The sequence below is a fragment of the Genypterus blacodes genome, unplaced genomic scaffold, assembly GCF_046128005.1.
Source record: "Genypterus blacodes isolate CSIRO-AG114 ecotype Tasmania unplaced genomic scaffold, CSIRO-AGI_Gbla_v1 ptg000334l_1, whole genome shotgun sequence".
Lineage (NCBI taxonomy): Eukaryota > Metazoa > Chordata > Actinopteri > Ophidiiformes > Ophidiidae > Genypterus > Genypterus blacodes.
Window position 1 is genome coordinate 36,947 of NW_027467119.1, and position 23,054 is coordinate 60,000.

Here is a 23,054-nt window from a genome sequence, read left to right on the forward strand (position 1 = left end):
CCTCCAAAACACTCAAACTGGATGACATGAACAGTCTGGTGGTCAGAACTGTGTTTTCCATATAGGAGCTTCATGTCTCCAGCATATTCGGTGCCTGATAGTTACAAGTATGCAACGTTCTTGTCTTTCTGCGGTTGATGAGATGATTGATGAGGCGGACAGGTATATGTTTGGTTTGGTCAGAGAGTTAGAGCAGCACTGTGTTGGTGTCACCACAGAGAGGAATGGGATGTGAGGTTAGGGAGGCTTGTGTCTAAGTGGAACCTGATCCCACTTGGAAATGCAGAAGAAGAAAATCAACACACACACACACTGTTTGCTGTGTAAATGTTGTTGTATTGAGTTTTATCACAGCGGTTGAACAGTGACAGTGCTCATGATGTCCACAGCTGAGGCAACAAAGAAAAAGCTTTCAGTCTGTTTGAGTTCTTTCATGGAAAGAATAAGATCTTTGCATTATATACATACATGTTACACACACTTCAGGCTTACACACACACACACGCCTACTGTGATCATACCCCAGGCTCAGCTGGCTGTTTTCAATAGGAAACAATAAGCAGGTCACCATGACGGCAGCTCCTGAACAAACACACAAATGCTTCCCCGCTTTGAAGAGCTTGACACAGCCATCTTTAAAAACGTTTCTACCTCAGAAACGATTCAGAGAAGCCTTTCCCTTTAATACCTGGGCCTGCTGAGAGTCTGGAGGGGTTCACACACGCACACACAGCAGCTCAATGTCTGCTTTAGTGATATCACACAGGGAATGACAGTAAAAAGATTCAGTTATGACATCAGCACACATACGGGTAAGATGCAGTCGGTGTGTGTGTGTGTGTGTGTGTGTCAGAGGATTCATCCAATAAATAAAATACACTTCAATGCAAGTATAAAAATATGAATATTCTAGTAGAATAAGAGCGAATCACACACACACATATATACTATAACCTTTAAATGATAAACATCCGTGCCTTCATGTTGGAACAGACAGACTGAAGCTGTGACACAAACACTCTGAACAGACGAGCTGTGTGTGACTGAACGTCCCGTCTCGTTGTCCTGTGAGGAAAGAGTGACGCCTCCATGTTTCAGGTGGCTGTGCTCGCTCTCTGTCCCGCTTCTCTTTATATTCATCTACAATCAGTCTTAGTAATGCAGCGTCTGTCAGGGTCAGACGATCAGACTCAAGGTAACAACACGACACACGTTAAATAATACTGACATGATTGGTTTCTTTCATTAAACACACACCTGCTGCTCTGTGGATCGACCTGCATATGGATCTTTGCATTGTCATGTTGATTAGACGATCTAAAGAGTATAACAGTCTGAAGTGTAGGAAAATAAACTCTAAGGTAAATATTTGGCACGGGTGTAAGTAACATGCTGTATTCTGCTGTAAGCACAGTATAGTTTCTGTACATCCTGAATATCCTCTGCTAATAAACACACACACTCTGATTCTGAATGTGCTAAGCTGCCTGAATAAATTAATATAATCTATATATCATATACATACACTGCCTCAGACGGCCACAACAGCCCTGCTTTGATTAAAGTGCGCTTAGATTCTTCCTGTGTGTTTATAAGACTATTCACATCCACACACATCTATGACGTAACCTCCACATACATGTGATGGTTACTGCCTCCCAAACACATCACAGCGAGTCATCTTTCACTCAGCAGGTGGCTGCTAGTCAGCTGGCCTGGCTGGGGATCTGTGGAGGTGTAGTGGCCCGGTGGTCCACCAGGGGGAGCTGCTCCCTCCAATATGTGAAGTGGCTGTAGGTGTCAGAGCAGGGGAAGTCTGAGGTGGCTGCTCGGGCCTTCAGGGGGAACACGTGGTCAACCACCTCACCCAGACGCACGTAGCTGAGGAGAGAGAGAGAGAGACGAGTGAGAGATGGAGGGGAGGGGAGGGGAGAGAAGGGGAGAGGAGAGGAGAGGAGGACTCACGATGAGATGTTGGTCTTGGCGTGTTCCTGCACCAGCTCTCCTTTAGGGTTCACAGTAAAGATCCTGTTCAGTGGGACTCCCACTTCTTTATATGAAAACACATCCTGCAGACACACACAGAGAAGGGAAGTCAAGACAAATCAAGTCATATACAATTATAAAACATCCTATATGACACAGTATGAGATGTGTGTGTAGACGTGTGTGTGTACCGTCCGTCTGTTGCCAAAGGCTGCGTAGAAGGGCTGTGTGTTGGGGTAGAACAGGTTCTTGATATCGGTCAAACACTCCACCTTGAACTTCTCCGGCTTCTTCTCAATCACCTCCCTAGTACACACATACACACACACACACACACACACACACACACACACACACACACACACACACACACGAACATGAACACACAATGAGCAACATATTGTTACATTCAGAAGTATTTACTAGTTTAGCTGCATTTTGTATTATGGCTTGAAGTGTGTGTGTGTGTGTGTGCGTGTGTGTGTGTGATGTACCTGTGCAGTGCTGAGAAGAGGCTGCTGGGGCTGAGCAGCACCGGGCCTATAGGTAACATGGTGCCTCTCTCGTTGACCCAGTGCAGGTAGCCTCTGGTCATGTCCGCCATGCCGATGGCTCGAGCTGAACAGTACAGGAACTTGTAGCCGTTTCTTTAAGGCAGAAAGGAGAGGAGACAGATTAGATATCTACTGATCGCTGCCTGTGTGTTATTGATCATTGTGAGGTTGAAGTCATCCTTACTGGCTGACTTTGTGGTAGAGGTGAGCGATGCCCTGGTGGGTCCAGTCTTTCCCCAGAGTGGGCAGGATGTGACCCAGAGTGTCTGACCTGAGGGCCCACAAAGGTCAAAGATGATAAGAGTAATAAGAATAATGCAAAATCCATGCATGCCTGATCATTTAGAGTGTGAGCTGAAACACACACACACACACACACACACACACACACCTGGTGATGGTTCCATCTATGTCTGAGATGATTATCTTATCATCCCAGTTCCACAGGTAGATGGTTCCCTGGCAACGGCAGGTTCCCTGATACTGAGTGGTCACACTGAACATGACGTCATTGGGTCCGTCCTGCAACTGGAGAGACAGCTGTGTGTGTGTGTGTGTGTGTGTATGTGTGGGGGAGAGAGATATGGAAATAGACGATTGTGTTCATAATGTAATCTCTTCATTTGAACATATGTAATCATTCAAACCAAAGTGTTCCTCACCAGCTGCTCTGATGTGAGGCGGAGCGTCTTCTTATAGGACACGCCCCCTATTGTGAGTCCAGATTCTGTCCCTGCAGCGGTGGAGCTCTGCAGGGTCCCAATGTGGTCTTCATCACTGGAGGAGTATTCCTCTTTATGTCTGCAAACAGGAAACCCACAGTGGGTCAGAGGGGAACAGAGGGGAACAGAAGCTAGGGAAACAAATCACAATCTTCCAAAACTCTGAACACTGATCCTGAGAAGCTTTGTGGTTCTTTACCTGTTTGTCATTTCACCATCAGGTTCTGCAGAGCCACAGGCCCCGAGCTCAGAAACTGAAACCTGCCAGGAGAACAAGGAGAAATGGTAAGATAACTAATAATCCATGCCATGTTTTCATTTTGGCTTCACTGATCCAGGCTGTGAAGCGTCTGCATCGTTTATGTTTGTACCGATTTGGTGCTGCTGTTTCTGCCTCTCCAGGAGAACCACCACCTCCCTCCTTTCCTGGGCATCTTCTCCTTCATGATGTTCTCCACTGCGGTCTTGAGTGGCACACACACACACACACACACACACACGCACACACAACCACAACACAACACAGAAGAAAAAAAACACACTTTAAGAACGGAAGCCAAACCAGAGCAGGAAATCAACAAACTTCACCACAGAACAATGTGAACGAGAAGCAAGGGAACGATGATGGTGAGGAGGAGAGAGAAGGAGGAAGAATTTGACACAATGAAGGAAGACAGACGGGTGATTGTGACGTACAGAGCTGCAGCCCAGTGCATCTGACAGACAACAACAGAAGGAGAACGGCAAGGCTGAATATAGATAACTGACGAATGAAAGGAGGAATGGACTGATGGATGGACGGATGCAAAGATGGAGCGGAGGGAGAGGAAGTGATGAAACAGGACGGGAGAGAACAGATGGGAAGACAAAGTTAAACCCCAGCGCTCAGGGAGAACCGAGAGCTGAGAAAAGTCCTGGTGGTGAATCCTGTCAGCTGATCGATAACGGGAGATTAAACAGAGCGCAGACTTCCACTCTTTCTGTCCGTCCTATTGAATTTGGCTCGAGGACAAACTTGCGAAAACTTGTGTTTATCTCCTCCTTCAGTCTGAGCCTCATGTTTGTTTTTCTCTCCTGTGGCTTTAAAAATAGCGGCGAGTTATCGTGAGGGGAATTCTTTCCAACCACCGGTGGCTTGGTGCTCGATCAGCAGCTTCTTGGGGCCTGGACGACAAACAGGCTCTTAGAAAAATGTGTGTGAAACCAGGCAACGGCCCCGTGTTTGAAGGAAAGCAAGGGCGCAGTACCGGTTTGAATCAAAGGGGGGCAGCAGCGCTCATCTCTGAGTGTGTATCCATTACTGGTGCCTGCTGTATCACTTTCTTACCTTTGGCAGAGGTTTCTGGAAGGCTTGCATGGCCAGCATGAGGGGAGCCGCAGTGCTCCAATTATAGTAACTGAGGGAGAAAACAAAATGTATTTATATCAACACAATGACATCAGCAAAACCACACACACACACACAAACACACACACAATTATAGATTTATTATTATTGCTGTCTTACTTGGAGTCGATTTTTACAACCAGGTTGGGGTCGTCGATGATGGAGGGGGTCTCTGCAAACTGCTGGAAGGAGATGATCTTAGCATGGAACTGCTCTATAAGGACACACACACACACACAGACACACACGTGGTTAGTGCACGACACAGTGCAGGAGATGTTGTGCGTCGGTGTGAGTGTTTCTACCTTTAGTGATCTCCCGGTTGTCTGTGAGTCCTCCGCACAGAGAGATGGCCATGGAGGGGAGGTCGGACATGGGGTCACAGTTGCTGTCCACGCCGCTGTCGCCCCCGGAGCTGAGGGACTGCGGGGACAGGCTGGTGCTGCGGAGGCCTGGATCAGAGCTGCTCCTCACCACCGCACCGCCGTCACTACAGGGGAGAGGAGGCGCTTACACTCTGAACCCTCTCTACAGCGTTCAGGTCCTGACTCTGTTGTGTGCGTTTGTTTGTGTACCTTTTAGGGAAATACAGCGCTGCCACTTCAGGCTCCAGCTCTGTGATGTCATCCAGGTAGATCCCGTCAGAGCCCAGATGTCGACTCCTCTTGTCTGCGAAAAGAACAAACACTCTGTAGAGTCTGTCTTTGCAGAGTTCAGAATTTATCAATCGACCCTTGTTGTTGACGTTACCTCTCTTCTTGGATGGCGAGTCGGTCTTGGCTGGTTGGCGAGGTGTTGCGTTACTCTCCTCCATGTCTGATGTCATACGAGCCGCCTCCTCCTCCTCCCCCTCCTCCTCCTCCTCCTCCTCCTTCTCCTCCTCCTGTGCTGTGACTTCAGCGCCACCTCGTGCCTCTGCGCTCGCCGGGTCCGACTCCATCCTCATCGACTGCAACTCTTCCCGGATGGCGTCGGCGTCCATCTCGTCGCTGGCCGTCGCCGCCGCCCCCTTCGCCATGAGCAGCCTGAGGGATTTAATTTCAGAGGAGGACTGGCGTCGTTCCATAGGCGTCTCGGGTGGAATCACGCGGAAGTGTGTGCTGTCAGAGACGGGGATGGAGACGGGACAACGCAGCGGGGGGTCGGGTTTCACCTGGAGGAAGGAGGGCTGGGGAAGAAGGGAGGAAGAGGGAAACATGACACACTGCAGACTGGAACTGAGCACTAAAGCTGCAAAGGAATTTACTGTGTTTTTGGTGTGTGTGTGTGTGTGTGTGTGTGTGTGTTACCTTGGCGGCCTGTGGCAGCTCTCCCCAGGCCCAGAGCATGGCTGGATTCTGAGCGTCTGACGCACTGCTCATCAGTTCAGAGTCACTCTTGGGTGTGGAGGGTCGAGAGTGACCGGGGCTGAAGAAGAGGAGAGGAGAGGAGAGGAGAGGAGAGGAGAGGAGAGGAGAGGAGAGGGTGAGGAACAAACAGAGAGAGAGAGCTTCCTGTGTGAAAGTGTTTAGGCGTGTGAGAGGGGAGGCTGTGAGTGTGAGCGTGTGAGCGTGTTTGTGTGTGTGTGTGTGTGTGTGTGTGTGTGTGTGTGTGTGTGTACCTCTGGATGGGGCTCCAGTCTCCATCTGAACGAGCGTAGATGCCCGTCTGTTTGAAGGAGCTGCTGCTGGTGGCCTTTGACTCCTCCTCTCTTAAGACGTCCCGAGACGACCTGAAGCACAAACACACAGAAACAGAAACAGACTTTAGTTCAGGTCAAAGTGTCTAACTTGATATCATGTATGACGGATCTGTGACACGTGTTGTCTCTGTATAGTGATGTGAGCTATAGAGATGAGCTAACGGCTGCATTTAAATATAGATGTAACGTATCTACACACATACACACACACACACACACACACACACACACACACACACACACACACACATGCATCTGTCATGGCTTATTTACAACCTCTGCTGTGTTCATTCATACACACACACATACTCAGCTGGTTTGGATCAACGCCGAGGCCACCTTACAGTATGGCAGCCATACGTACACAGTGCAAACACACACTCATTCCATACACACACACACACACACACGTGCTGTGAAGATGTTTCTGCTTTTCCTGTGTGAAGCTTTTTTCAATATTCCACATCCAGCAAGGCAAAAGAGATTTACCATATGGTTGCTCTGTAGTGTGTGTGTGTGTGTGTGTGTCTGTGTGTCTATGAGAGAACATCTGGAAGTCTCTCCTACATGTGACTCTCTTCCTTCCTTCCCACAGGTTCCTCTCTCTCTTCCTCTTCCTCACCTGTTGGTCTCCATCTCCATCGCCCCTTCGTCTGAGCTGATGTCCATGGTGAACATGTCTTCATCCTCAGAGTGTTCCCCGCTCTCCTCTTTCCTCACGCTGTCAGGTCGAGACTTCCTCCTCCTCTTCCTCCTCTTCTTCACTGGCACGCTGCCGCCCTCTCCCACGCTCCCGGCCGGGCCCAGCGTCTGCACAGCCGGCCCAGAACTCTTCCCCATCAGCGAGGAGCTCATCAGATTTGCTCCGCAGGACAAGATGGGCGAAGTCGCCAAATAGGCTGGAACCACTTCCTGTTTAGACAAGAAAAAGGAAGTCAACTAACCACAGCTTTAAAGGACGCTTAGTGTAAGATTATCAGCTTATAGAAGTTCAGTCAATCTGAAATATGAGAGGTTAAAGGAAAGGTTACAGAGTATTTAGAGTAAACACACAAAGTTCACTGTGTGTAGCTTGTTTGTTGTTACATGCTCAAGAAGTGAGAGGCACCTGTGTGTGCAGACACCGCCAAAGTATCTCATCTGGCTCTGCACACATCTGCACACACCTGGCTCACCAGCTGTGCTCACCTCCTGTGTTTCAAACATCCAGGTTGTAAAAAAAGTTTCCCCCCAAAAGTCTCTTCTTCTGTACGTTTAAGTGTAATTATTCTTTTAGAAACATTAAGAACCGCTGTTTAGCTTTATCTTACTTATGAAATCAAAGAAGAATCCCCACTAAATGATTGATTCCAGCCTGAACAGTGCCTCTGCAGTCTGAACACAGTCTGAACACACTGACATCACAGACCAAATACCTTATCTGGCAGTGAGTCAGACGGCAACAAACAAGCTGAAACTGCATTTTAGCGCGTGTGTGTACGTGTGTGTGTGTGTGTCTGCAGCATTTATGTTTTGCTTTGGTCAGATGTAGAGAGTTACAGCCTCCCAGTTGGCAGCAGGACCTCAGCCTGCAGAGAGGCGAGCCCAGCCAGCCACACAGAGCCGGGCCAGAATCTGTGCCTGAATTCTGTGAAAAGAGGTCGTTACACGCATACACAGTCCCGTTTCCACGAAAGGAAAAGGCTTTCCAGGAGGGAGGTCAAGTCGGAGCGCTGGGGGAGGCGTAGATCTGTACCTGTGTGTGTGTGTGTGTGTGTGTTAGTATGACTTTAGCTTTCCTCAGCAAAACATTCAATCAGCATTTTCCATGAATGACTCATCTGATTATTAAGGCTAATGAGGAAGTGAGAGAGAGAGAGAGGGGGGGGGGGGGAGAGAGAGAGAGAGAGAGAGAGAGAGAGAGAGAGAGAGAGAGAGAGGAGGGGGGGGGGGGGGAGAGAGAGAGACTGGGGTATATCCATGTGCTTTGTGGTCTAACAATGCTCCCTCACGTTTTTAATCCTCGTGCCAAGTTGGATCTCCTCCCTCCTCCCTCCTCCCTCCTCCCCTCTTCCCTCTCCTTCTCCTTCATGCCTGGGAATATGACACCACTCTGGGGGAATAAATCACCCACTTCCCTTGTTCCTGGTAGTCTGCAGGGCCCAGTAGTTCCACCACTTGTTTACGTCTCTTAGCCGCTCACTTCAGCCTGTGAACCTTCACCTCTCAGCATGACCGCACACAGGATTGGACTTTTCCAATGTGGCGGTCAAAACCATGCTAAAACTGACTCTTTAGGGTGTATTCCAGTTTGAATGTTAGATTTGAGAGGAGGGGATTTCTGACTTCTCTTTTTTGAGCTGTCAAACATTAACCTGCAGGTTTCTTTACCGCTCCAGGTTTAAGGTATCATAGGGACAGGGGTTGAATATGGGTCAGACAGCCGGGCTTCATAAAAGCTCCATTCAGGGCTCACGCTCGCCCATGAATAGCAGCCAAAACCCCAAAGAGAAACATTCCAGGTCTCCTTGCCAACTCTGCAGCTCTGCCCTGACCCTGTTTCAAAGCTATAGCATGACTCCAGGAGAGAGGTGAGCCTAGGGAATTGCTTTTTTATGGGACACTAGGGTGTGTCTGCCACGTCTGGGAGGAGGAGGAGGAGGAGGAGGAGAAGGGGTTGTGTTTTTATTTGAACCAACCCGGGGCCACAAAGCTCTCTGACTCAATGTGACTCAATGCCGTATCAGACAGAAGCCAAAGCTCACTTCAAACTCTGTGAAATGCAGATGAGTCATTTATTCCGTACTTGATCATTTTCGGTTTCCTGTACAAAGAAAGCCTCTCCGTTGTCGCCCAGCTTCATGTGGAGGTCCACTGGCTCCCCGTTGATCTCCATGTCCACCTGAACAACAAGACAGGAGATGAGAATCTGTGATCAGGAACTCCAACCAATGCTTCTACCTCCACCTCCGCCTGGTTCGTGCTCCTTTACCACTTTCTCTTTGGAGCGAAGGACGCCCATCTTGCCGAAGCGCACGTGGAAGGGCGAGCAGTGCAGGGAGCCATCGGGCCGCCGCACCACGATAACGTCGATGCAGCCGGAGAGGGTGGCCGGGTTCAGGCCTCGGTACAGCTCTTTGACCTGGACAAACACCTGGCCTGCCAACTGGCCCACGTAGTTCATGGTCTGACGGGTCTGGAGGGGAGGGGAACAGAAAAGGGGGCGGGGTTAACGAGAGAAAAACAAAGGGAAGTCTACTAACTCACACATGAAGTGACACATTAGACCCCAACAGTGCCTCACACTTCAGTTTGACCTTCAGCGGTAGAGGTGTTTATGAACTGGCATGTAATTCTTCAGTCTGTCAATCCACTTCCTGATGCCATGTGACACCGGTGAAGGGTGTGAAGCTATTCCTATATTGTAAACTCAGGTCATTTCCTGGGCTTTCTCATAGGTCAGAGGTCACACCGCCCCGACGCAGTCTGTCCCTGTGTCCTTCACGAAGGCGTTCACCTTCCCACCCTGTCCTCCCTTTAGAAACCCTATCTGTTTTCCATTCAGACACCAGAGATGAAAGGAAAGGCTTGGGTACACCGGTCGGTCCTCAGCGATGCTTGGATCAAACCGAGGTGTGATGAAACCTTACACTCCATGTGTTTGAGACATATGAGAAGGATTCTAGGACATCGGGAATGCTGACAAATACAATAAGCACTTCATAATGCTGCATAGACCATAGATACTGTACACTCTGAGTGAGGGACAGAAGGCTCTTGTAGAAGCGTCACTTCTTGGGGTAAGACAAGGTAACTTTCCTTTAAACACTAGAATTAGAAAAACACATAATGACCCTAACCAACAGCCACAAACCAGTCCTGCTTACAACAGCGTCAGTCTCTGAAGTTAAAGCGTGAATGAACAACAGCGATGCCATCAAACTAGCAGAGTTACAACATGAATGTCCTGCAGACTACTAAAGTTATAATTGAAGTGATGATTGTTCAGCTTGAGCTCCAGAGTCACTCAGACTGTAAACTACACCGAGATAACAATACAGCAACACCAGAGGAAAGCCTGTAGTTCATAAGGCATAATGGACCCCCCCCCCACACACACACACACAGTTGTAGGTGATGTTGTCACGTGTACACAGACGCCTCAGACTGCCTGCATCCTGTTTTTCCTGCACCAAAGTTTACTAACCAAGGTCTAACAAGGTGAAGCTGCAGACGTAAACCAGGAGAGACAACGATCCTTCTCTCTCTGCGGCTGACACTTCAGGTATTCACTTCATAAATACTTCACTCTGGTATCGATCCTCTTTGTCTCTCTTGAGATAAAAGAGGGCAGAAGCTGCGCCGCCACAAACCGTGGCAACCACTTCTTCCATTATAAAGTGAGGTAAACACGTGCAGAGGTAGGGTTCAGCTCATTACCAGGCTGATACACCTTCATCATGACATAACATCAAACCCTTTCATGTAACAGGCTCACAGTTGCTCCATTCACAAACAATTTGCCGCCTTCTCTGCTCAGCTGCTGATTACGTTATTTAGCTTTCATCACGTCCATAACTCCTCTGAGTTTGCAGACACGTAACGAGAGATCTGACCTTGAATCAGTTGGCGGCGAGCCCCAGAATGGATGTGAGAGCCAAAGAAGACAATGGCAACATGTCCTCTCTGAGCCTGTGCCCCTCTCTCTCTCTCTCTCTCTCTCTCTCTCTCTCTCTCTCTCCAGGCTGGTGTTGCCTCATTAGAGGAGGCCCCTCACTGGAGAACTGGCACCCTAATTTTAGCACAGACACGCTGAATCCCTGTTGTTTGAACGGGTTGCTTGTTTGCCCCGAGTGTCTGAATCTTAAGAGATCCAGACTCCAAACACCTCACAGTAACGGTTTCACATTTCTCAGCATTGAGTTGCAGATCTGTTGAGTGCAAAGAACTGCAGAGCGGCAAAATAGATTTCCTTGCAAATCAGAGAGCCAAAAGAGGAACAGAGTCTGGTTCCTATTCCATCTTAACTGTAACTGACTGAGCCTTCATGTTTATCTGATCTGTTGTCTTCATGCATTCTCAAGCTGCTGATGTGGAATTCTCCTGGATGCTGAAATCCGGATAGACAACTTACTGTGTGCACCTCCAGGAAGAGTGCTTTCCAGGTAAGAGTCACTTAAACTACACAAACAAACTGGATTAAAGGACAAATACTTTACAAAATAACCCAACCTAAGCTTCCCCCTCAGGTTAAATGAGTTATGAGAGACATTTAAACATGTCGCTCATCCAGAGTGCGGACCTGAGAGAGCAAACACACTGGATGTTTATCTGACACATGCATAACAACACATCTGCATTACACCAACAACCGTCACAGACACACACATATGGAGCAAGGAGAAACGGGACAACCCCAATAGATCTAAATGAATGAAACCTTAATGAAAGCGATCGATTAGAGATGACCACCAGTCCATCCCCACACACACATACACACACCGATAAAAGATTCTTCTTACCTTTTAAAGCAGAATATGCAGACGGGCTTTAACAAACGAGGACCAGCGCGTCGCTGAATAACACGGACATCATAGAAAACACATCCCGCTGAGTGAGTGTGTCTGTGTCTGTGTCTGTGTGTGTGTGGGATATCTGTCATCCAAAACCAAGCAAAACAGAGCGTTTAAAGCAACCTCTCTCTCTCTCTCTCTCTCTCTCTCTCGTAATGCCCTGTCATGTGAATGTGCGTGACATCACCCTCAGCGGAAAACCGGCTGACCAATCAGAGTCGAGCTGTTGAGTTGCCAAACGCACCGCGTCAGCTGCCACTGTGGCAACGTTTGTTGCTCTCATTGTTGCAATTTGTCAAAAGTGCTATTAAGTAACGGGACTTCCAGCGTATTTTATTTTACGTGTTTTAACGTCGCCATTCTGTGAGTCCTTAAATATAAAAAGAAGCATTTAAAAGCCACTTTATTTATGTATTCATTTGTTTAGTCGAAAGTCGGATAAGTGACTTGAAGAGGCTACAGTGTGTGTGCGTGTGTGTGTGTGTGTGTGTGTGTGTGGGAGGGGGGGGGGGGGGGGGGGGGGGCGTCGTCAGCGTCAGCGTCAGCGACGCTTTGAAATCGCCGAAGCAGTAGTGCGGCGCGTGAGGTGATCTTTCTGACCAATCACAGCCATGCATAGGTGCACGCGCGACGTCTGAGACCCTGGGCGAGACAGAGTGAAACTGCAGTGCCTGTAGGAAGGAAGCGACGTCACCAGAAGAACACCGCAAAAAGCCTGAGAATGTTCTGTAACTGGATGCAACTTCCTTCTAGATAGGACAGTAACGAAGAAGAGATGTGATAAGACTATATTAAAATAACAAATGTCCAGTTATTTAGGGCTAAATGAGACTAGACAACAGCACAGTTAGGTTACAATATATGTAAATATAGTCCACATGTGGATATGTGTTGTTTTATTACATATACATGCAGTTGTAGAGTACAAATGGGTCAGAATATAAAACTCAATAGCAAGTACGGGATGGGAAAAATATTTGTCTTGCAAAACAAAACACACAGACTGACTTGGCAAGCTGAACTGATAATAAAGTAGGCCAAATGTATGGCTGGTTTACAATGTGGGTGTGGGTGTGTGTCTTTGCTCAGCATGTAATGACATATGGATCTAGGCTCAGGGCCAAAACCTGTCTGCAAAATATGTCTTCCTGGAAGTGGTATTTCCAGAGAAGACAGGCAGTTGTAGGCTACATGCCTCAGTGATCTCACATGCTGCTACTCTGCAACAAGAGGCAATTACAACAGTGTGTATGTGTGTGTGTGTGTGTGTGTGTCTTGTGTGTGTCTGCTAAGTGTTTTTCCAACTGGTACTGTCTTTCTTTGCCAGAAAGCTGAGGAAGGATTGTGTCAGGGTGTGGTTTGTAACCCTGCAGCTCTGACCTGAGCTGACATTAACATAGGTGAGGTTTTCAGTTAACAAGTTATTGCTGTTACTGTTAAGTGATGTCATCGTTTCAATCAGAATAAGAAATGCCAGGAATTTGAGGAAGTTCATTCACATTATGTTAAATTTTCATACTGTTAACCACATGTGTTCCATTGTGCCAATTTACTCTCTAAATGACACCTAAATGTGTTGTTTCATACAACATCTCATACTGCATATTCTAAGTAAGGCATTCAATTAAAATGTGTTAAGTTTTAGTAACTGGATGACACATGCTATTTGATTCCATTGGCCTCCACCCATTGGTGCTTCTAGAGGCCTTATGCGGGCAGGCTTGGGGTCCAGTAGCAATAGATGGGTTCCTCAGCTGACCTTAGACAAGCTTCAAAGAACAAGCTGCTTTGCCAAGAAATCTGAACCAATGTAGTTCCACAGCTGGACAAACAGTAAACAACACATGATGGTGATTTCAGTCTAAAAGTGTGACACCCAGTGCTAAGACCAGTATCAGGCTACAGGAAGCAGGTCAAGTTGTCATAATACTAAATAGTCACTCAGCAAGAGATTTATTATTCAAAGAAAACTACATAGTATTGGAAAAATCTGCTCTTTCATTTTCTTAAACTCCTCTTATCTGTTAATTTCCCATGCATTACACACACAGTTACAGCAGACCATGTTTGGTTCCTGTAACTTGACCTCATGTCACTCTGTACCACTTCAAAAATTCACTCTTAAGTGCTTGGAGGCGTGTCCCAGCCGGTATGGGCCCATACTGTTCAGCCAATCAAAACGTCGAAACCAGATTTGAGAAGGTGTCTGGTCTCTCAAATTGTTTAGAAGTGTGTAATCTCCCCAAAACAAACTATGGACAAAGTCATTCTCACGTGGAACATGTGAGCCTGTGAAAGAGGAAACACCGGCCCATCGACCTTTAAGTGGTACATACATTCTATTGTACGTCTATTATTATGTTTTAGTTTGCCCCTGATCATTCTAATGAATATTTAAACATAGTCAGATTCAACTATTAACTTATCCAAGTCCATACAATTTGTCTCAAGACACAAAAACATGTGAACACCTGAGTCATGGTCATTTTAGGTCGTCCCACTTGTATCAGCAGGAGCTCATTTGTTTAAGTTGTTACGCAATCATTTGACACTGATGATTTGACGCAAGACCTCTGATTGGCTCAGGCTGTGCTGGTCTGAGAGTCACGCGATAAGAGAGGGAAATCAAGTGGAACAGTCACACTTCACAACCAGATTAAAAGCAAAACACAGTCATTGAATTTATTTTATCAGTATTGTTAATGTGTACAAAAACATACAGTGACGTGTAAAGAAACATACAGTATATAAAGACAAACAACAGACTCTGACATCCAAGATTACAGAAAACAACTGTTTACAACGTGTTTAGAAGATCTGAACATTTTATTTTGAACTCTTAAAATGGAATAGTACTTTGTTGGTCATTACATTTGTAAGGGGCACAGTCATTTAAACATGTTTTACCCAGCTCAGATTGAATGTGAGTTCAAGTTAAAAGTTCCTGACACATGACTGAATGTTTACTGTGATTGAATGTGATCAAGGAGCAAAGATGAAAAGGCAATTTACCATTCAGAACCCTGAAGATCAACAAGAAACAGTTCCCTTTTTAGTGTGTAGTGTATTTTTTCCTTTTAGATGTGGAAAATTCCTTTTTTCCTGATAAGATGATCTTCAAAAAAGTGTTGGGGGGACAAAACCACGGCCTTGTCTAGCTTATGTATCACTCCATGCAGCTATCCTCCCATTGCCTCTCGTGCCCCTGACCCTATTTTCCTTTCCTCTCAAGACCATATCGTCTTACAGGGGGAGATTATTGAGGCACACACCCTTGATATCCCACTTTAGGACAGGCAGACCCATTGATATTAGTGAAGAACTAAGAAACACACAATCTCTCTGATACGTCCCTTTAGATACTTTGTGTGTCATTCCATTTGAAGCAATGACGCAAAAGCCCACGTTGGTTTCCCTGTCAGTAAACGCACATGAATCTTTCACCTCTGCGTTAATTAGAAGTAGTGAAACTCAAAGTGAATTCTCGACTCCCACACAATTCCTTTGCCATGAAATTTTTAAATGAATTACACACATGCAGGTGATTCACAATCTACTTTACCCAGCTCCATGTGGCGTCACTGGCATCGTGTTCAACCTCATCTGACTCTTCAAACTCCTCTCCTGATATCATTTGGGAAAATTCCCACAAGTCTTTATTCTGGTAGCGGAGGTTTTGGTGAGTCCTCCGCTCAGTGAGCATGTCAAGTGTCTGACTGTGGTGTGGCCAGCGGACAGCGCCTTACTAATATTACCTGGGCCCCTTGTCAGAAACCTGAGACAGCTCTGAAGTGGTTATCTTCCACTAGACCCTGTGACATCTTTGGAATCTTGGGAGGGACACCTGTTAACGTTATGTGTCAGAATGTTAGTTCAACTTTATTTCCTCAAACACGCCATCGCACACAGGAACTTGTGGTCAGCAAACATATTATATTTCCTTAGCGCACAGTTTCACATGTTACTGTTTAAGCATGCAGCTTCCTTGTGAGTTAGTCAGACTGTCACACATGTTGTTGCTGTTAACTGTATTGACAGATACTCATGCAAGACAACCTGTCACAAGGTCAGTGTACCCCAATGAGTCCTGCATCAAGAACTTGCCTTAATACGACACTGCTTATACTGGTGACTTTTGACAGACTTTATTTGATAGACTCACTCACTGTTCTGGTAAATGCCTGCTATCCTCCCATGGAGAGTCTGTTCATTTGCACTGCCCTCCAGTGTTCAAACAAAGCACCTACATGCAAACTCAACTTTCTGGTCAACAAGTGCTGCATTGGGGCGCATGTGATTTACAGTGCAGTCTGCACTCAGACGTCTGTAGGGTTGAGTTAGCTCACCACAATAAAAATGAAGAGGTTCATACCAATGCTGCACAAAACAGAATTTCTTTCACATCTTTGTAGTCCAAATTTTATTAAAAAAAAGTATAAATAACACTTTGGAAACTGATGAATGCCTCTTCTAGTGTGATTCAAGCTTCAGCCTGGTGATCATCAGGTTGGCTCGCATACTTCGTATTACTTTGGTTGTCCTTCGAAGAAAGCAAAACAACAAGAGCCTGACCGCTTGGTTCAGACTGAATCTCCGACCATATCAAAATGTGCGGCCATCCCAGGGAAGCATATTTTCCGGACAGTCCCTGAAGGCACCACACTTATGCTGCCTTCACGGTGTCCTCCTCTTGTCGCACATTGATCCCCGTAGCTTTTGTGTCAGGATGCTGTCTATGTACTCTAACTGTGTGTCCGTTGTTTCTGGCTGAGGGTATCTGGCATTTGACGGCTTTCATGTTCCGCGCAGCTAACCTAAAAACCATCGGCAAAGCGGGAACAGGCTGGTAGGTCTTTGGCTCATAAAACATCCTTCACTCCATATTCAGTCCACTTTGATGAATCAGCCGGCTGGGGAGCTAAAGCTAACCATGCTAGTCGGCTAGCACCACAGATTACCCCAACCGAGAACCCGAGGCTGCCTTGTTTGTTTCCCGGAGACATTCGTTAAAAGCGGGGCGGTGTAGCGGCGCGGGTGTTGTTACGTGTCGGTAGTTGTGTAGCGTTTATCAGAAGAGTTTAGAAGCTGTTACCGTTGCAGAGTTCGCTATTTTTACTTGTTGTTGACTTGGCTAGCTAGCGCGGAGAGGCTAGCGAGGGAAGCTAACAACACAGCTAAGCTACAGCGTAGTTCGTTAACGTTACTTTCCCGGGCGGTGTGCAAAGTGACACTCGGGCCTGAAAGTTTCACTAACAGAAGGACTCAGGAAAAGTTGTAAATTCGCTCAGGTACGAATTCAGACGGCTAACGTGTGTTTCATAACAACGGGCGTCACAGGCACTGATTGCGTATTTGATTTTAATCGATTGAACGTGAATGATACAGAATTCCGGGTCTTGTCTTGGATATAATATCACTATTTCCCATCCTTTCCCCCCACTAGTGGTACTCTTAACTCTTTAACACACACACACACACACACACACACACACACACACACACACACACACACACACACACACTTCAGTCCTCAGCCTCTCTTTCTAGGTTTAAATAGGAAAACCAGGCGATCTAATCTGATCCTAGTTTTCCCTTGTCGCCCTCCTTTTTCCCAACCTCAGGCAGTTTCGCCGGACAATGGACGAGCTGGTCCATGACCTGGTGTCAGCACTGGAGGAGAGCTCGGAACAAGCGGCCCGTGGGGGCTTCGGCGATGGAGGAGACCACGCGCTGGCTGTAGGCTGCCTGCTGAAGAGGCAGGCCAGGAAGCGGAGGGGCAGGAAGCGGCGTTCCGACAATCCACATCCGCCCTGGGAGACGGGCCACCTCAGTGAGGGCTCAGAGTCCAGTGCTGACGAACACAAGGTGAGGGGACGGGGGGACAGAGGGAGATGAGAGAAGAACACCCTGTTGGATGGAGAGATGAGGGTGAGGTCATGTGACTTTGGGAAGGTTCCACATTCAAACGTCCAACTGGAGGATGTGAAGAGTGAAGCCTGTGCTCTTAAGCCTTCATCTCTGTGCATCTTAAGCAGTTAGTGATGTTGTCAGGGTAGAAACGCTGCCAGATGAGTTTGGAGTGCCAGTGTCTGCCCGTCACTACACAGGCTTTTCTGTTTCGGCCTCACTTAGACTTACAGAGTGTTTTTGGCCACAATACAGCAACTGTTTATTCCAGTAAATTGGTTTTCTCAATCCTTCCCAGGTGAAGTTATAGTTATATAAAAGTAGCGTCACTCTTTTATTGCTTTGGCGTGATTCACAAGCTCAAAGTGTCCCAGGTTTCTCAGTGTAGCCTCTGGTTGCAGGATTACCGTGCCAGCACAGGAGGCGTCTCTGCTGCCAACAGCCACGCCCGGGACAACAGCGACTCCGATGAACAACTGGGCCCCAAACGCCGCACGCCCCTCACGGCCGACATTGGACGGGGCAAGCGGCCGCTCTGGCAAGACGACCTGGGTGTTCTGGGGTCGGCGGAGGGAACCCGCAGCCTGAGACGACGGCGTAAAGTCAAACGTATGGCTGTGGACCCACCTGCGGAACCGAGCGCCCCCTCTTCCACCATGCTAGGGCCCCCGCCTGTCCCCAAAGCCCATACTGGTGGCAGGCCGTCTCGGATGGCCGTGGCCGAGGGCAGGGTCGCCATGGAGCTCTGCGGAGGAGGGATGGCGGGGCCCGGGGGAGGGAAGAAAGGGGTGAAGAAAAGGAAACTGGCCCCGCACAGGCTGGGAGTAGAAGCTGCAGATGAAGGAGTGGTGGTGGAAAGTGAGGACCCGGTCTTCTCTCCCACAGACGGGTCCAAGGACAAGATGGAGCTGGAGGAGCAGAAGGGCTCAGATGAGGACATGAGTGACAGGTGGTTAGTGTTTTGACTTTTGTTACTTCATGCCTGATGTTTCCAGAAATGTGTAACTTCATCTTAACAGAAAGCAAATAAGCCTGAAAGCCAACAGGTGAGGAAGGAAAGAAGAAGATAGTAATAATCATTTCCTTCTTGTTCATTTTTAAGCTTGACTCACCTCCATTTCTTTCCCTCTTCCTCACCCGTGTTGCTCAGTGAGACCAGCAGTGTCAGTAACAGCAGTGACGGAGGCCTCTACACCAACGATGAAGGACGACAAGGTACCAGGTTTACCACATTAACAGGGGCTGTGTAGGGGAGGCGTGAGGGGGAAGTAGGTCAAACCTTTACACTGTGATGAATTTGTCCTATTAGGGGGAAAGCAGAGCGACTAACAGCCTCACATCTGTTACTCCTACACATGACAACACACACACACCGCTGACACAACATCTGCCAGCGTCCACGAGCAGAATCGTATTTCATTCGGTATCTGCGACCTCTGCCCTCTCCCTCTCAGGCGACGACGAGCAGAGCGACTGGTTCTGCGAGGGCGAGCAGGGCTCCGGCTCCGGTCCCGGCGGCGCCTGCGGGGTGGCCGGTGTGATTCCCTGGTGGGAGAGGGAGACGGGGTCGGAGGAGCTGGATCTCGCCGACCCCGTCTTCAACAGCATCCTCACCGGATCCTTCCCCCTCATGACTCCTGGAGCACAGAGAGGTAAGGGACAAACTCACCCCACAGCAACTTCAGGGGTGCGGTGGGAGGAGACTTAGGGATGCACACTATTATTGCAGTCTCACTCATGACCAGCAGAAGGCAAACATTGCTCACCAAGACGATGGACAGCAGTGGAGGATGTGGTACGATTCATTGAGTAATTATTGTCCCACCTAATATTTTGGTTTTAGCTTTCGATACCCGCCCACGTAAACGTTTCCACCCGTCTGTGCTGGTTGGATCTTATCTCTAGTCTGCGTGGTGACTCAGCGCTCTGATTGTCCTGATAGGTTTGTCGCACCTGAGGCTCCACCCAAGCTCCACCCCCCCCTGCCCCCCTCCAAAACAAGCGTCTGTGTGGGCGTTTACATGACTAACACTCACCACAATCACGTGAATCGTTACATTTGCACACTTGCTCTGCTAATTCTGGATGATGTAATGCACCGATCTATTCATATATTCGTCTCCAGCGTGTTGTTTAATGACTTGCCCCGGTGTTACACGAGGTGTCAATAAAAGTATGAATCAAGCGTTGTGAACACATTAACAATATGTGAAGCAAAGGTCAAAGCTCCGCCGCTGTGTTCCCCTACAGAGTGAGGCGATGTGATTAGTTTTCCTCAGCGTCCCGACTGCATGAATTAGCATAATAATGAGGGAATCTGATTTATCGAAACTGCTGCAATGGCTTAAAACGCGTCCATTTACATTCATCATAATTGTACTCATTACACTCGTTAAGGCGCGTAAAGCTGAGGTGACGTATTCTCTTCGTAACGTTTGGTTTGTTTCCTGTCGCTGCTCCAGTCGGTGCAAAGTAATGTAATCATTTCAACATCCATGTCCCGGGTTTAATTGCTTATGAACCCCACGCTGTGTTCATCAGGGTTCCAGGCCAGGTTGAGCCGTCTCCATGGAAACCAGTCGGCCTCCGAGGCGGGGCTGCAGGGCGGCGTGGGCCACAGCTTCAGCGAGAGACTGGGACGGCAGAACCAGGACTCCCACGAGTGAGCGGCTCACTAACTTTGTCTTGTTGTTGTTGTCGTTCACATTTTATTGTGATATTTGCCACAAGACACAAAATCAGCATAGTAGTGGTGATGCAGCGTTGGTTTAGTTCATGTGATTGTAATTTGTGGTCGACTGTTGCATTTGGAAGCGACGGATGCAGGGCCGCACCTAACGATTAATCTACAGATTATTTTTTAGATTAGATCTATAGATTATATTTATTACGCATTATAGCCGTTATTTCCCCCCAAAATAAATATCAAACTTATCAATATGTCTTTGTTTTCCTTCCCCCAGGCCGTGGTTCAGCTCAGGCTCCAGGAGAGAACACGGACAGGTGACGCCTCTTTCTTTACTCTTCTCATTGGTCTCATCTAAGAACACTTTGTTGTGGCAGATTAAAGTTTTACTGGTGTTATTTGTAATTGCAAACCTGTTTGATTTGTTGCCTGCTTGCTCTTCGTCCTCCTGCAGCTGCACTGGGATCCCCGGACAGAGAGAGGACACCGCAGGAGCTGCTCAGTCAAAACAGCCAGCAGGTGAGACTCAAACATGAGGGGATGTGTTTGTCCGTCAGCACACACACACCGTCATGCATCCACACTGTTTTCATAGGATTTATCTTTTCCGCCCCAAACTCATAAGCTTGTGACCGAGCCTCCTGCTGCAGCCCTCTGAGGTCAAACTAATGCTGTCACATTTCCTGTGTGGCTTGCCCGGTTTTGCAGACAGACCAGCGGACACCTGGGCTCTCTGTGTACGGGCGATGTCAAGCGGAGGCGCAAAGCGGCCCCCCTCGGCTCGGCGGCCCCCTCAGGTATGGGATGCACACCATCTGGCTCTTATTACCAACTGATCCTTTTATTGTTTTGGTTTCTTGTCGTGGGTTCTTCTTTTCTTCCTGGCTGGGTCGGTTGAGCTCCAGCAGCCTCCTTCCCTCCTCTTCATCTCTCTTGTGTTCAGGCTCAGTCGCTGAGCTCAGTAGCCAGGGTTTGTTTACACATTTCAAAGGGTTTAGATTAAAGAGATGCTGTCTGTCGCTCTCTCCCTCCTGTCAGCTCTTAACCCCCTTTTCCCTCCTAAGCCAGGCTGGACCAGGGTCAGCTGGCGTGCCGTGCTATCAGAGCTCAGATACCGGATTACCTCTTAGCCAATTACTACTTGCGTATCTCCTCCCTCCGCACAAACCGCTCACTGCTCACTGGAGGAGTTGCTGCATTTGAAGGAGGAAGGGGGGGGGGGGGGGGGGGGGGGCAGAAAATGCTGAATGCTGTTCCTCAGGCCTGCATACAAAGTAAGGGAGGGTTGAAAGGAGCAGTGGGTGGGCCTCTGTGCTCGTAGAGAGGAGGAGGAGGAGAGAGGAGGAGGAGAGAGGGACCACGGTTCGATGTGCTTCCTTTCACCTACAAGTTGCTCTTTTGACTTCATGTTGTGACGGCCCTGCTGACCTGTTCCTTCTCTTTGCAGTTGTCGGGGAAAGCGCACTCCCCATCCCAGAGAGCAACATGGGGAGCCGCATGCTGCAGAGCATGGGCTGGACCCCGGGGATGGGCCTGGGTCCAGAGGGGAGGGGCATCACCGAGCCTATCAGGGCCATGCAGAGACCAAAGGGCACAGGTCTAGGTTTTAACTGAACCCCCCCACTCCCAACCCCCCCACCACCCCCCCACCACCCCCCATCCTCGACATGAAGCAGGGGCGCCGACGAGACGAGAGAACCACAAGGAGGACGGAGATGAAATGCTGCTCAGGGTGCGACGAACAATGACAAAATGGCGTCCAGGGTAACCCAGCTGTGTGAGTGAGACGTGACTGCAGGAGGACACAGAGTCTGAATTAGAGACTCAAACTTTCCCATATTGGGGAAACGACGACAAGAGGCCGAGGACGACCGGGACGGAGTGAGAGAGGAGAGAGGAGTGTGTTCACGCCTCGCTGTTAGTTTGTTTAAGTGGGCGTGCGGCCTCAGACCCTTTACCTCAGACGCCACAAGGTGATATTGAAGTCTCCGTACGCAGAGGGGAGCGTTTCCTGTCAGTCAGGGGGTTAAAGGTTAGAGACTGAATGATACAACAGTTATGATCAATATTGCACAACCAGAGGTCAAGAGTTTAGGTTAGACTGTAAGGAAGTGTGAGCTCACTGTGATGATGTCATCTGAAGGTTCCTCCCATCACTCAGTGGGAGGAGGAGGAGGAGGAGGAGGAGGAAGAAGAAGCAGAAGCTGGCAGCGCTGCGGAATGAAAGAGATCCCAAAAGATAAAACAATGAAATGGCAATTCGTGTGTTATTTATCCTGGCTGTGTGTGTGTGTGTGTGTGTGCATGCAGCCGCCGCCACAAACCCAGCTTTGGAACAAAGGCTCGCCAACGTTTTTAATCCACTGTCCTGTTTTACCTGGGAATGTTTTGGGACTTTTTTTAATCTGACAACTTTCTCCATGAAGATGTTTAACTTTAAAGTCTAACTTCATGTATGTAGTCTGTATGTAAAGCAGGTGTCATTCCTTTATCTGTAATCTTGTGTTGTCATCACTGAGGCAGAGTTTAGATGGATGTAGGCTCAGCTGAAGCTTTAAGGTAAGGAGGTAAACCTGCAG

The 23,054-nt window shown here is 48.1% G+C and overlaps 2 protein-coding genes across 3 annotated transcripts in view; one reads left to right on the forward strand and one right to left on the reverse strand.

Annotated features, from left to right (window-relative positions):
* Window positions 1-315: 315 nt before the first annotated feature.
* Window positions 316-12,028, reverse strand: lpin1b (lipin 1b). The gene is made up of 20 exons (XM_076137749.1): window positions 11,832-12,028; window positions 9,302-9,505; window positions 9,116-9,211; window positions 6,953-7,242; window positions 6,250-6,360; window positions 5,939-6,056; window positions 5,400-5,817; window positions 5,225-5,318; window positions 4,955-5,139; window positions 4,770-4,863; window positions 4,590-4,659; window positions 3,634-3,726; window positions 3,462-3,523; window positions 3,203-3,341; window positions 2,932-3,080; window positions 2,725-2,811; window positions 2,481-2,633; window positions 2,178-2,292; window positions 1,966-2,069; window positions 316-1,881 (listed from the first exon to the last, which is right to left on the reverse strand). The coding sequence occupies exons 2-20, from the start codon at window positions 9,491-9,493 to the stop codon at window positions 1,707-1,709; spliced, it is 2,745 nt and encodes a 914-aa protein (XP_075993864.1). The 5' UTR covers window positions 9,494-9,505; window positions 11,832-12,028; the 3' UTR covers window positions 316-1,706.
* A 4,533-nt stretch (window positions 12,029-16,561) lies between these two features.
* gpatch2 (G patch domain containing 2) overlaps window positions 16,562-23,054 on the forward strand; it is a 6,801-nt gene continuing 308 nt past the window's right edge. The window contains exons 1-10 of one of the 2 annotated variants that reach the window (XM_076137751.1): window positions 16,562-16,728; window positions 17,504-17,747; window positions 18,191-18,741; window positions 18,940-19,004; window positions 19,244-19,441; window positions 20,331-20,451; window positions 20,753-20,792; window positions 20,930-20,994; window positions 21,184-21,272; window positions 21,923-23,054. The exon at window positions 21,923-23,054 is cut by the window's right edge and continues 308 nt beyond it. In XM_076137751.1, the coding sequence (XP_075993866.1) occupies window positions 16,679-16,728; window positions 17,504-17,747; window positions 18,191-18,741; window positions 18,940-19,004; window positions 19,244-19,441; window positions 20,331-20,451; window positions 20,753-20,792; window positions 20,930-20,994; window positions 21,184-21,272; window positions 21,923-22,089 (1,590 nt within the window). In that variant the 5' untranslated portion in view covers window positions 16,562-16,678 and the 3' untranslated portion in view covers window positions 22,090-23,054. The remainder of the gene's footprint in view (window positions 16,729-17,503; window positions 17,748-18,190; window positions 18,742-18,939; window positions 19,005-19,243; window positions 19,442-20,330; window positions 20,452-20,752; window positions 20,793-20,929; window positions 20,995-21,183; window positions 21,273-21,922) is intronic. The other variant, XM_076137752.1, reaches the window with a different exon arrangement.

What these genes read in the sequence shown, in the direction of transcription:
- lpin1b (XM_076137749.1), bottom strand. Translation starts at nt 9,493, where the DNA reads ATGAACTACGTGGGCCAGTTGGCAGGCCAGGTGTTTGTCCAGGTCAAA. An exon ending in CAACCGGGAGATCACTAAAG is followed by an intron (nt 4,864 to 4,954) that starts GTAGAAACACTC and finishes GTGTCCTTATAG; the next exon opens with AGCAGTTCCATGCTAAGATC. An exon ending in CTCTACCACAAAGTCAGCCA is followed by an intron (nt 2,634 to 2,724) that starts GTAAGGATGACT and finishes TCTGCCTTAAAG; the next exon opens with AAACGGCTACAAGTTCCTGT.